This window comes from Fusarium flagelliforme, assembly GCF_020744385.1.
Source record: "Fusarium flagelliforme strain FIESC 12 MPI-CAGE-AA-0113 chromosome Unknown B0J16scaffold_3, whole genome shotgun sequence".
In the NCBI taxonomy this organism is placed as follows: domain Eukaryota; kingdom Fungi; phylum Ascomycota; class Sordariomycetes; order Hypocreales; family Nectriaceae; genus Fusarium; species Fusarium flagelliforme.
Genome location: NW_025763505.1, coordinates 872,777 through 885,255, shown reverse-complemented (window position 1 = coordinate 885,255; position 12,479 = coordinate 872,777). Strand labels below are relative to the sequence as shown.

The following is a 12,479-nucleotide window of genomic DNA, read 5'->3' as shown; positions in this document are numbered from 1 at the left end:
CTGCACGTGATTGAATACTAGCAAAGACATGGAACCTACCTATTGCTTGTAGTTCTTATTTGACTATGAACCTTGATAGAATATTTTGATAGTTCTTCTTTTGCTATGTAAGAGAAAACAATTTGATTGTCAGTTCACATGTCTCATATTCAACTGATTCTGTACTACATTCTGAGAAAAGGGTATGCTTTGACAGTCCCGTGATGCCGGATTGAATCCGAAATGCTACCTCAGAAATATATCTGACTTGTAAATCTCCATGTAAGGCTACCTAACAAGCAAGTCTTACTACGAAGTTTGATAATAAAATGAATCATATATGTAATATGGGAATTTCTTTGTCAAGATTCTGTCTCAGAACTACCAAGACCCAGGCCCTAGTGTTCGAGTGTATATAGATAGTCTCGATAGGCATGCCTGGTCAAGGCTACCAGACAAAGTCAACTAATAAAGTATGGCGTGTCCTGAATCGATTGTCCTGGAATTTATCATGGTCTCGATCTATAAATTAGGCGAAGTTGACTCTTGATCCAACCTTGTCATGATATGTTGCATTGAAGCGAGAGTCTAATACTAGACAGCGGTTCAACAGAACGAGGAGAGCATCTCACAAATCATGTCAGTTAGGTTATGTTTTGATGATCTGAGTATAAACCTAGTAAGCAAATGCAAATACAAATATATGTTCAATAGAGATACAACTTGTCTTGGCGATGCGACAGTTGGTTGTTGAATATTGCTGAGTCAACATCCTTGTCTATATTTTTGGGGGATTCAGTTCATCCTCGGCGTCGACTTTCACAAGCCATTCAGTGCTTAACTCCCTGTGCCTGTGACATCACATCCTAACCAATCAAAATATTCCAATCAAAGGCGTTCCCGTCCCCGTGTCAAGCGGCCGTTTTAATCTATTTTCCCACCATCTTTTGGATGCTCGAATGATCTTGTGATGAACATGATATTCCCTCACTTGATTCTCTTATATAGGAATACATCTGAAAAGTAGTTGATCGGAGTCTAATTGTCTATTGTATTCCACCTTGACATCCTCTGTGCTGTATAAAGTTCCAGACGCTCATAGAAAGTTACAGACGAAAAAGGACCCCGCCATCACCGCAATTGACCTACTGTACCTACCCACTCAACAAACCAACCCCCCGCCAAATCCTCTCCATCCCAACTGACCTTGTCCACTCTCTACTTCTTGACCTCTACCTCCCTCTGTCTCACTATATATCTATATCTACCTATCAGCTGTCTTTACATCCTCAACTACCTACGGTACGGTACGGGACGGTATAGACAGCCGCTAAATCGCCCATCATGTCTTTCTCCAGCATCCTCACCTACTTCGCCCTCGGCTACGCTGCCTTGATCATCTTCTTCTACGCCATGTCCCTCGTCGTTCCTCAAGCCGCCTTCGCCGCCCGCGCTCTCGCTTCCTACATCTCGCTCCTCATTGTTGCGGCCTACGGTGTCTTTGCCTCCATCTTCCTCACCCTCATCGGCAAGCAGGGCATCGCGCAATGGGCTGTCGGTCGCTCCTTTCACTACCTCATGCTTTACACCACCGGTGTTGAGTTCGTCATTGAGGATCCTGACAATGTCCTCGGAACCACGCGCCCTGCTGTCTTCGTCGGCAACCACCAGACCGAGCTCGATGTTCTCATGCTGGGAAGGATGTTCCCCAAATACTGCAGTGTTACCGCCAAAGCTTCGCTCAAGAAGGTGCCTTTCCTCGGCCAGTTCATGTCCCTGAGCGGCTCCATCTTTATCGATCGCAAGAACAGCAAGGATGCCCGCGATGCTATGAAGGGTGCTGCGAGCGAGATCCAGTCTAAGCGACAGAGTGTATACATGTTCCCCGAGGGCACTCGAAGCTACGCCAAGGAGCCCATGCTGCTGCCTTTCAAGAAAGGCGCTTTCCATCTTGCCGTCGAAGCTGGCGTTCCCATCGTACCTTGTGTTGTCGCAAACTACAGCCACATCCTCTACCCCAAGACTTTCACTTTCAAGTCTGGAAAGATCCCCGTCAAGGGTATGTATATCGCAAACCATTGAGCCTGCCCACAATTCTGACCATATACAGTTCTTAAGCCTATTCCCACAAAGGGTCTCACCGCCGCCGATGTCGAGGAGCTTACCCGCACAACACGCGAAATGATGCTGAACGAACTCGTCACTGTCACAGCAAAGGCCCGTGGCCAACCCATGGCCGTGCCAGCCTCTATCACCAACTCAACAAGCGGCAAGAGCTCTGCCATCGATACCAATGGGTCCGCGCAATAGATGTGTCCTGTTAAAAAAGCAGAAGCTAAAAAGAGATCCAACGAGAAAAGGAGGTGGAACATTGGAAATTGCGCGGGATTCAGGAAAGAGGAGTTTGCCAAACGGGGAGTCACGTCGGATGTAAAGACTTGAGACAGCCTTTTGATACCCCCATAGACGCATGAGGCGGCTTGTGCTCGATTTGGGCTTGAGCAAAGCTGAACTGCTTTTGTTTACTGTTTGTGCTTTGAGTTACTGTGCTTGTTAGTGGCATGAATATCTCCCATGTTTAATCGCATCATGGAATGAATAGATGTGTGTATATACACGGCTGACACCTGTCGAGCTTCGCCATTGTGAAAATATGAAGACCTTGCTTGATTTTGGCAATATACATACACATCTCGTGTTTCATTTGAAATCATCTATCATATCTACTCTCAAAACCGGAGGACCAAAAACGAGATGCAACTCCAAGATCGCCGAACCAGAGGTATCTCGCCATGCTTCCATAAACCCATTACAAGAAAATACCGCTACCAGATGAATTAAAGTCCCACAGGAGAAAAAGCCGCCCAAATTTTGAATATAAAAAGACCACCAGACTGCGAGGTTACTCTCTAAGCGCTTGGAGTGCTTGGGTCAGTGACACCACCCTTAAACTTCGACCTCTCTTGAGAGATGTTGAAGTGTTGGTTGCCGTGGGATTCAGATCATCCCGCCAGAACCGGAAAACACGCTTCAGATCTCGAGGAATGCCCTCCAATACGACAGTGGAGATGGGTACAAAGGGCCGGTCCTCCATGCCAGCGGCAAGAATAGCATACTCTTGGGCAAAGTCGAGAGCGTTACGGAAGGATGAGTATTGTGACTGAGCAGAAGCGCCAACAATGATGTACATCTCGAAGAAAGCGTCGAGGACATAGATATGTTCGCGGGAGAGATCGTGTTGGCTAAATGGTGCGATCTCAAAGACCTGCTGCCGTGTGTCGGCATCCGAACAGAAGAGTCGACTGCAGTACTTGGCGTAGTTGGGCTTGAGTTTCCAGTGATCGGCTGAATGAGGCTTTGATCCGCCCTCAAAGAGCCGCCAGAATGACTCAGGCTCATCGCCATCATCGACTTCGATCAACTCTCCAGTAAGAGTAAGTTCGATAGCGACCAGTTTTGCGGCGCTCAGTTCTGTCACATCGCATCCTCGTCCCTTCCAGATATAGGCCTTACCCTGACTTGTAAGAACGTAGACGAATCCTGCGCACAGACTTGATGGGTTGAAGTCGCATTCGTCGAAAGCGACCTGGCCCTGATAACGCCGGCCGCAAAGCATGTTATTTGCTAACGAATCGTACTTGTTGCTTGAGCCCCTTCTGACCAGGACGACACCACCGAGAGCTTGTAGAAACTCGGTTGTCTCTTTGCCCTGCTGCATCTTGACAAGCTTACCACCCAAGGCCTTGGCCTCCTTTTGAACGAAAAGGAGTGCATCATCAGCCGCAGACTCTGGTACTTGATCACCGACCCAGAAGTAGATCTCTAGTCGCTTCCATCCGGCCTCGTTTGTGAAGCTATGAGGGGCAATGTACATCTCACGCTCGAACAGCGTCCGCTCGTAATGAGACGCCACGGGTGTTTTCTTGCCCTCTGCTGAGATTTGAAACACTTGAAAGCTGAGACTTTGGATCTTCACAGGGCCTGTTGGAGGTCGGTTCATCAGAAGGTCTGCAGCATCCACTTTGTACTCAGCCCTTGCAGGTTTCGGTCCAAAGAAGTCAGTCAGCAAGCTCGCGACATCGCCGCCTTGACTAGGAGTCTTTGGTGGGGCAGCAGATGGTGTTTGTTGAGTCTTGGGGGTTTCTGGCGCCTTGGGAGTCTGAGGCTCCCGGTTGGGCGGTGTGGGCAAGGGACGGGTGGCCACTCGAGATGGGGTCTTGTTGACTTGAAGAGGTGAAGAGCGAACAGGATCAGGAAGAGGACGAGGGGATGCTTTTGGCGGGGGTGTCTTGACCATAGCAGGCTCCGATCTGTCCAATGAGGGTTTAGCAGGCAGTGAAGGAGCTTGAGCTGTACCGCCAAACATTGCTCTAGCGTTCTTGACAGATACAACCGGATCACTATCAACCTTTGTCGGCGATGATGGCTCGGGTTCTGGCAGAGGACGCTGCCACATCTTGACTGGAGATCGAGAACCTGTACGCTGATGCGTTAATCGCACCGGCTCTTTGGCAGGCTCCGGTGCATCATTTGATGAGCGGTCAAGAAAGCGAGACATGCGGTTGGTGTCGAGCTTCTTGGGCGAGCCGGGTTGAGAACCAGCATCACCAGTTTTCTGGATTTTTAATGGTGAAGGAAAGTCACTTGGGGCAACCTCAGGTTTAGAATTTTCCTTAGAAGAGAATGAAGATGGGCGGTCTGCACGGGTTTGAAATCGTCGGGGCTCGTTCTCCTGGGGCTTAGTAGGTGTAATAGGGGTAGGTTTTCCTCGAATAGCAGCTCTTGCGGCGACCTGTTGTTGAATAGAAAGAGGAGCGGAAGCAGACTCTTCAGCCTTCTCGGCGGGAGGGGCAGCTTGTTCAACGGGCTTGTTCTGAACTGGCTCGATAGGTTTCGGCGCGGTAGGCATGGGCTTGGGCTTTTCCTGTGCAGGCTTTGGTTCAGCTGCTGGGGTTCCGGAGGCAGTTGAGGGGGCAGTTTTGGTCGGCGCTTTTCTCCTAGGACCTCGAGCTCGACCCTTAGTCATATGTGTCAGTTGCGGCCCAGGAGTGGACGGTTCAGTAACTGTTGTTGCACTGGCAGGCCCCTTGGATTCGGACTCCTCAGGGGCCTTGCCCCCATTGGTAGCCATGGGAGGCGGTCCCCGGGCGAGCATACCAGCGAGGGCCGGGTTGAACCGTCCAGCGAGCTTACCTCCTATACCTCCTTGCAGCCTGGCAGGTGAGCTCGTTTCCTTGTGCAGGCCTGGCAAGCCCCGTGGCTCCTCCGGTTTCGCTCTAGATTCGGTAACTACTCGCTTTAGACCCTCGTCAGCGGGTTCAGGGGCTGGTTTAGAAGCAGGCTTGGGCGAAGAAAGGGTCTGGCTGGGTATCCTTTTGGGACCTGGTGTCGGCTTGGGCGAATCTGGCTTACTCGGTGCAGGTGTTGTCTTGACATCCGCCACTGACTTTCTCCTCGCCATCTCAGCTCTCCTGGCAAGTCCTTCCGGAAGTGGGGCATCGTTCGTGGGAGTGCTGCTCCTTGAGATGCCTTTGCCTTCGGACTGGGCTTTCTTAAAGTCATCCTTCTTCTTCAAAATAGCTTCCTTGAACTCATCAACTCTCTCGGTCTTTTGCGGGCCTCCGGTTTGGTTGAGGGAAGCCTTTCCTCGGAGGATATTATCTTTCAATGGGTCGGGAGCCACCCAGTTCTGAGTCTTGGTCCTACGCAGAGTGCCGAAAACGTTCTTGAACTCCGGCTCCTCGGTCTTGGTTACTTCTGAGCCAGTTGGTCGGTGTCTCAGGGATTTGCGGAAATCCATCTTAGGGGGCGCCTCTGGCTTGGGCTTGGGCGAAGGCGCGGCAGGCTTTACCTCTCTGGTGGGGCTTATCGAATCATCCTTGGTGGGCGAGGATGTCTTCTTCTCTTCCTCGGTAAGTTCAGGATCAGGTACGGGTTCAGAGTCGGTCTTTTCCTCGACTGGTGTTTCAGGTTCAAGTTTGGGCGCACTTCTCGAGAAGCTCAGGCTAGGTCCATGCATACTAACAGGTCGGTTGCCACCTGGAGGAGGAGAGTAGATCCCACCAAGGCCAGTTGTGTTGGTCTTTGTCGCTGTGCCCATCGGAGTGGACCTCATAAGTCCACCGATACTAACTTGGTGCTTGTGAGAGATAGACCCTGGGCGAGGCCGTGTACCTTCGGGAACACTTCCCTTGTTCTTGTTAAGCTCGGCCATCCATGCTGGCTGCGATGAGCTAGACTTGTGATGAGACTTGTTTGGTGACTCAGGAGGCTTGTTCAAGGCGCTCTCAAGCCAGCTTGACTTTGTTGGACTCCATCTTCGGGGATCCATTGTCTTAGATGGACTAAGAGGCATAGCAGAATCTCCCAATGATGTGTCAATTGTAGGAGCGGGGGCTGCAGCAGCCGCCTTGGGTGTGACCTCGTTGTCAGATTCTCCATGTCGTGATGTTGGTCGGCTTGAGCCTGGTGTCGTCGCACCGGGTCCTGCTCTGCTCGTTGGACGAGCATTAACCGACAAGCCAGCGCCTTGGTTTGATTGGATTGAATTGGCACGGTTAAGACTAGGAGGGCTAGTAACGCTCCATCGCTTGACACTGTCTGATCTCTTCATCATAGCGCTCTGAACAAAGCCACCCATACCCTTGGTAGGCGAATTGGATCGCGAATTGGACCGAGTGGGAGACATGCGGCCTGGAGATGCATTCGAAAGGCGACTGTCCAAAGACGTGTCTTCTCCAGCATCAAAACCAGGAGGATTGAGCGATGGAGGACTTGCCAGTTTCATCTTAGTAGGCGTAGCAGGCTCCTCAGCGGGCTGTTCAGCAGGCTTCTCATCAGGCGGGCTTGGCTTGGCTTGTTCAGCCGACATGCCAGGCAATTGTGCCTTAACGGAAGCCATATCTAATCGATCTGTGTCCTCGACCTGGTTCTTTCGGTAAGCAGCTGAGCTTGCCCCACGGTCCGCCGTTTGGCGGAACCATGAAGGGTCCTTTGAGCCCAGAGACTGGGCAATCTGATCCTTCGAGAAGGTCTCTTCGGTGGCTGAAGCAGAAGCGGGTGTGGAATCCTGCGACCCGATAAACGACCGTTGGGTCGCATTTTGGGTTGCGAGCATGCTTAACGGGCGGGCTGAGCCGCTGCGGGAGTTTGGTCGCCGCTGCCACGACAAGGTTGAGTAACGGGTGGGTGGTGTGGTCGCCGACTTTGTATCGACGTCAGAAGGAGCCTCGTTCTCCTTCGTCGGTGAAGAGCTCAAATCCATTGAGGTATCTGGTTTCGCCTCAGGTTCGGCGGATTCTGAAGCGCTGTCTTCCCTTGAAAATTTGGGAGAGTCGAGTCTCAATGCCTCTGTGAGGTGCACACTGCGTCGACTCGAGCGTGGCGAGGGAGTGTTTGCAGGGGATGACTTTTGTGGTGAGATGGATCGGGCACGTTCTGCAATGTCAGATGGTGGTTAGCAAAGAGGACACCATCAGCAATTGTATGATTTCAGCTATCAGCAATGATAATCCACCATGGGTGAGGCAGTAAATATCAGTGGGAAATCCGAAAGTAAACAATGGATGTACGAGGGGAGCCAGTTGGCCCGACAAATGAGAGGGAGAGCGCCATCAATGCAACCAGCAAAAGCCTCCGGAAGAAAATAGAGCTGCGGTACTGGACGGTTTTCTTTCTCACCTTCACGACGAGCTTGTCTTTCTCGCTTCGCAGCCAAGTAATCTTCGAGCTCACGAGCTCTCACTTCGTCTTCTGAGATCTGTTGACCACGCAGGCGCTCGACCTGCTCGAGAAATTGGGAGACTTCGTCGGACATGGCTCTGGAGCCTTTGGGACATGACACGGAAGGGAGTGGATGACGGCGGAGAAGGGAGGGGCACTTTGAAGAGCAAGCGCAAGCAGAATACAGTGCAATCTTACGGACAAGGTTGCAGTAGGTATTATACGATGTTTTTGTTATCTCCCAGAAGCCGAGCTAGCTTGGAGATACTGTGCTTGCTGATGGGAAGTTGATCGTATATGGGACTGGACAGGATAGAAACTGGGTCTGGGTCTGGATCAGGTCCAGGACTGGGATGGTATCATGTCTATATGCAGTGGAAATTTCATGAGCCGTCTTTGACATCTAATTGGTCCATGCCCACCCCCAGCTGCAAAGCCCACTGTAAGAGGGGAACCCAGGTAAGCTGTAGGCCCCTGTAACCAGGAAGTCTCGGGGGACTTGGTTCCCGCTGCCAGACCAAGCCGCCCACTAATCTGGACGATTTGTGCCTGACTGGATTCAATAGACTTCCATCAATCCCAACCTAAAACAGGCAGATGGATGCAACCAGCAACGGACGGAATATTAGCATAGCATCTACTGCATATCGAAGCTCGATCTCATGCAAAATGTGCATGAACCAGGAACTCATCTTGCTTGCATCATGCAGACTCGGATCGCTGCTAGGTTCGATTGAATTCAAGAGTCCGAGTCTCTAACTTCCATTATCAGCTAGCAGCCTCACAAGCTATGTCCCCGTATCCATGTGCGCCATAAAAACAAACGTCATCCTTTGTTTACTTTCGTCCATCTTCCCCCACGACGATCCACCACAATAACAAACCCAAATCATGGCTTGGATCCGTTGAAACCTTGTCACAACCAGTTTCGTATTGTACAGTTTTATGCCTCAGACCACTTTCGGGTCCTTAGCTCATCTGCCATGCTTCAAAATATCGGGGAAATGCTACGTTATCAGTGTTGAGACAAAAAAGCTACACGCGGCGCTGAGCGATGCTCTCCCGTCCATCACCCTCGTCCGGCTTGTTTCCCTGCTCCTTGGCTTAGACTAAGAAGACTCGCAAATCTTGCGTGCTGTGTTCAGGTAGAGTTTTGCGGGACGTTGCCCGGCGTAACGAGTCTATCATATCGGGTTTCAAGTTTCAACATTTGGCTGCCTTACTTATGCGTACCTATCCCACGCTTTGCGGCTGACTGCTTGCGGCTGACGACATTCGTACAATACAATTTGCAGCGAGGTCGCTAATGTTTGTTTGCTTTTGTGAACGGACCTTGCTTGTCGTAAGGGCCAACCGAAGTATTGTTGAATTTGATTCAATATTGTTTAGTAAAGGAATAGACGCTTCTTCGCATCCTCCACCACCCATGATAGTCCCTCCTTGAGATTGGTCCCTGTCATTGCGCTGCATGGGAGGATATGCCAGCGATGTGTTCGTATCGATTCCAATTGCAATTCCTATGTTCAATGGTGTCAGTTTATTGTTCCGGTGTTCGTGTTCTGACACCTACCGAGAGAATCTCTGCTTCCGTCATACAACCCTCAACATCTGTCTTGTTCGCAAACACGAGCAAGCTTGCCCCTGCAAGACGCTGTGCCACTTGTCAGTAACTATCCGCCCGCTAATGAGTGGTGTTGCGCACCTCTTCTAAAAGCAACCCTTGAAGCTCGTCTCGGCAGTCTTGAATGCGTAGACGATCCGTTGCGTCAACAACCCATATCAATGCATCTGTCTTTTCAAAGTAGTTTCTCCAGTATGATCGCAGCGTTTTCTGACCACCCACGTCCCCTGAAAAGTCAGCACACATCACTTGGAACACCCAAGAGTCTTCAAAACATACATATGTTAAGTTTGTACCTGTTCAGGTTGTTAGCAGAGTTTTGGTAGCAGTCAGCCGTGCGTACCCTTCGTAATCAATTGTCTTGATAATGAATCCCAGGGTCGGGCTGACAGTATTGACGTCTTCTCCCATGACCTTCTTCACAATTGTCGTCTTTCCTGCATTATCCAGTCCACTAGGTGAGTCAATATTGTATTCCGTTTTGTAATGAAAGAAATCCTTACAGCATCAGGATTCGCATCTCCTTGTCCTTGAGCCGAGCTTTTCGCAAGATTGACAGCATTTGATTAGGGGAAAGAAAGGTCACAAATGGAAATAAACAACCTCTTCTCTTCTTCACTTGTGCTTTAATTTTTGCTCAGGAGGTACTGGTCTTTGTGTGGTTCCCGGCACATCGGTGAAGTATGAAGGTCGTTGGAATCAGTTGCCTGCGGCTTTCGCAACTCCACGTGATTGGTGCTCGTCTAAACTCCATCCTTCTGCTTCACAATCTCAAATGCATACAGATATCACAGCCATGAGATTAATTCGCTTCTCAAACATGCTGAATCCACTGAACTACTTGATCCTATGATCATATATACACTTTTCTCCAGTTCACTGATTTCAGATCCGAACGTCCCCAAGCCAGCTAACAAGCAATGAGTATCGTAAACAAAGACCAATCATAACGACGCGATTCCTCAACCATCCTCAACGACCTTGACTAGGTATCACTGATCAACCAAATCCTCTTGAATCTCAGATGTCGAGCGTACTTCCAGTTCCCATACATTCAGAGTCTTCCAGACACCTGGGTCAATTCCATGTTTGACGGCGTCCTGAAATTGCGCTACCAGCTCGAAATCAAATTTGTTCAAAAGACGCTGAAAGATGTCGACTTGGGCGTCAGACTTTCCAGCAGAATAGGCCTGTACATAAACTCTGTTGTACTTTCGGAGGTTATGTGCCGATACGTATTCATATGTCTTGCGAGTCTCAGAGCAGTCCCATGTGTAGTCAATTTCACTGCGGTGATAAATGTTCACGCAGGACAGTATCTTGTCGAGAAGAGCCGTTCCGACTTTCTTCTGTCGATGCTGCGGGTGAACAAACAACCTGATAAGCCCCGAGAAGCGTGAGCCGTTACAAGGGGCCAGGAAGCCAATGCGTGGTTCAGTGATCACAGCAAAGCCAAGAACTTTCTGCTGCGATGTCTGGCGAGACTGCTTGAACTTGAGGAATTCCTGATATTCTTCCTCGTCTTCCTTGGACCAGTTGGTGCGATCTTTAATGGGGCTCGTTGAAGGAATGGCGACAATAAAGGGCCGATGATTGCTGAGGCAATAGTCGTAGAGTCCTCTAATTAGGACAATTAGGCCAGCTGGGCCACGGCCGGCTTGGGGGAGGTATACTTGAGAGACTTCACCTCGTTTGCGCTCTAGGTCGATAATGGCTGCGATGGCTTGAAAGTCTTCGGGCTTTGCCGGTCGCAGGGTGCAAGCAGCGTCTGGAACCTTGTCTTCCTCAAAAGTCGGATTCGCATAATTTGCTTCGTGCTCTCTTCGTTCAATTTCTTTCCTCAACTCCCTTCTGCGTGCAAGCTCTCGTTCGATACAAATACCTGAAGTGAGGTTCATTCGATGCCAGTTATGCTTTGCCGAGCTGTCCCTTTGCAATTTGATGTATCGGACTGGCTTAAGGAGCTTGCCAGTGGCGGTGTCGATATCGCATTCGTTGGTGCGAGGATGTCGATCCAGGGTTATAGCATGGACCGTTGGGTAGTTATGCTTGTGACTATCCCAATGATCAACAGCTGCCGCTGCCAGGGCTAGGGCATTAGGGTCAACTTGTTCGATGTTATCCTCAAAAGTCGCCGGCACGCTTGCTGTGTTGAGCGGCTGATTCTCCTTCTCATCTCCTGGCAGTACAGGACAACCGCTCAAGGCTAAGGACGCAGTACTGAATGATGGTCGTCGGTTTGTGACTGACATGGAGCCAATGGCTTCGATGATGTGGAGTGGTGCTGGTAAAGGGGCACCTTGCACATCCGTAGAGGCGCTTGAAAGCGCTTTCTCCTTTGGAGAGTTCCATGTACCCACGGAACTGCCTTCAAAGTCGTTTGTTCCTTGAGAGTAGGTTTTCACAGATGGATGCTGAGACAGATGGTCTTCTGTCTCAGAGAGTGCCTGTGAATAGCCCGGCGATGGCATGCGTACTTCTGGTTGACTTGAAAGAACCAGCTGCATGTTGTTTTGGTGCGTAGAGTTGCTCATCATCTCTGCGGGCGCGTGTTGAGAAGGGGCACGATTCGACATTTCTGTCGACGTTTCGAGTGCGCTGTTTAATCGACTCTTCAGAACATCACTAGGAAATAACTGTGACTTGGCTGGCATGTTTCCGAGAGATTCTCTCAGTCCTTGGACTCGCATCAGTGACTTGGTGAAGTTGGGCGAAGGAGTGTTTTCTTCCCCGGACCGGCTTTGACTGCCGTGCGCCCATGACATGATGCGCAAGGCGCACTATATTCTGTTAGATTCTGTTACATGATAAAGGGACTCAATACTCAATACGAACCTGCGGTTGGTCTGTGTTAGCAATTCGCACCCCTTACGGGAACCGGCAGATCAAACAACGGGGAAAGTCAAGAGATGAACGAAGAACAAAAGACGAGCGGGTGTACAGAATAGAAAACAGTGGGGTGGCTAGGATACGGTGTGTGAGTGTGCAAAGATATGCTCAGGCTTGGTGTTGATGAAGCACTTGAGGTGTGCGCACTTCTTTCCTCAGGCAGAGTTAGGTGGGAACTCCTCCGTTGCTAGGTGAATTACCTCACTGATAGTCTGTGAATCACGAGGAGGGGTGCCTAGCCTCAGGCAGAAGGGGCAGAAGGCAGAAG

At 50.2% G+C, this 12,479-nt stretch overlaps 4 protein-coding genes across 4 annotated transcripts; 1 reads left to right on the top strand and 3 right to left on the bottom strand.

Annotated features, from left to right (window-relative positions):
* Nucleotides 1-915: 915 nt before the first annotated feature.
* Nucleotides 916-2,636, top strand: B0J16DRAFT_301866 (uncharacterized protein). Its single transcript, XM_046124616.1, has 2 exons — nucleotides 916-2,038; nucleotides 2,090-2,636. The coding sequence occupies exons 1-2, from the start codon at nucleotides 1,324-1,326 to the stop codon at nucleotides 2,287-2,289; spliced, it is 915 nt and encodes a 304-aa protein (XP_045984224.1). The 5' UTR covers nucleotides 916-1,323; the 3' UTR covers nucleotides 2,290-2,636.
* A 30-nt stretch (nucleotides 2,637-2,666) lies between these two features.
* Nucleotides 2,667-7,896, bottom strand: B0J16DRAFT_90739 (uncharacterized protein). The gene is made up of 2 exons (XM_046134669.1): nucleotides 7,660-7,896; nucleotides 2,667-7,416 (listed from the first exon to the last, which is right to left on the bottom strand). The coding sequence occupies exons 1-2, from the start codon at nucleotides 7,793-7,795 to the stop codon at nucleotides 2,882-2,884; spliced, it is 4,671 nt and encodes a 1,556-aa protein (XP_045984223.1). The 5' UTR covers nucleotides 7,796-7,896; the 3' UTR covers nucleotides 2,667-2,881.
* A 1,190-nt stretch (nucleotides 7,897-9,086) lies between these two features.
* B0J16DRAFT_266363 (ADP-ribosylation factor family-domain-containing protein) lies at nucleotides 9,087-9,884 on the bottom strand (the record flags this gene model as incomplete). Its single annotated transcript, XM_046123418.1, has 6 exons — nucleotides 9,087-9,218; nucleotides 9,272-9,352; nucleotides 9,404-9,549; nucleotides 9,602-9,618; nucleotides 9,666-9,776; nucleotides 9,826-9,884. 6 exons carry the CDS (start codon nucleotides 9,882-9,884, stop codon nucleotides 9,087-9,089), a joined length of 546 nt encoding a protein of 181 aa, XP_045984222.1.
* Nucleotides 9,885-10,280: 396 nt separating this feature from the next.
* On the bottom strand, nucleotides 10,281-12,349 carry B0J16DRAFT_396530 (uncharacterized protein). Its single transcript, XM_046132279.1, has one exon. The coding sequence runs from the start codon at nucleotides 12,085-12,087 to the stop codon at nucleotides 10,315-10,317; it is 1,773 nt and encodes a 590-aa protein (XP_045984221.1). The 5' UTR covers nucleotides 12,088-12,349; the 3' UTR covers nucleotides 10,281-10,314.
* Nucleotides 12,350-12,479: the final 130 nt, after the last annotated feature.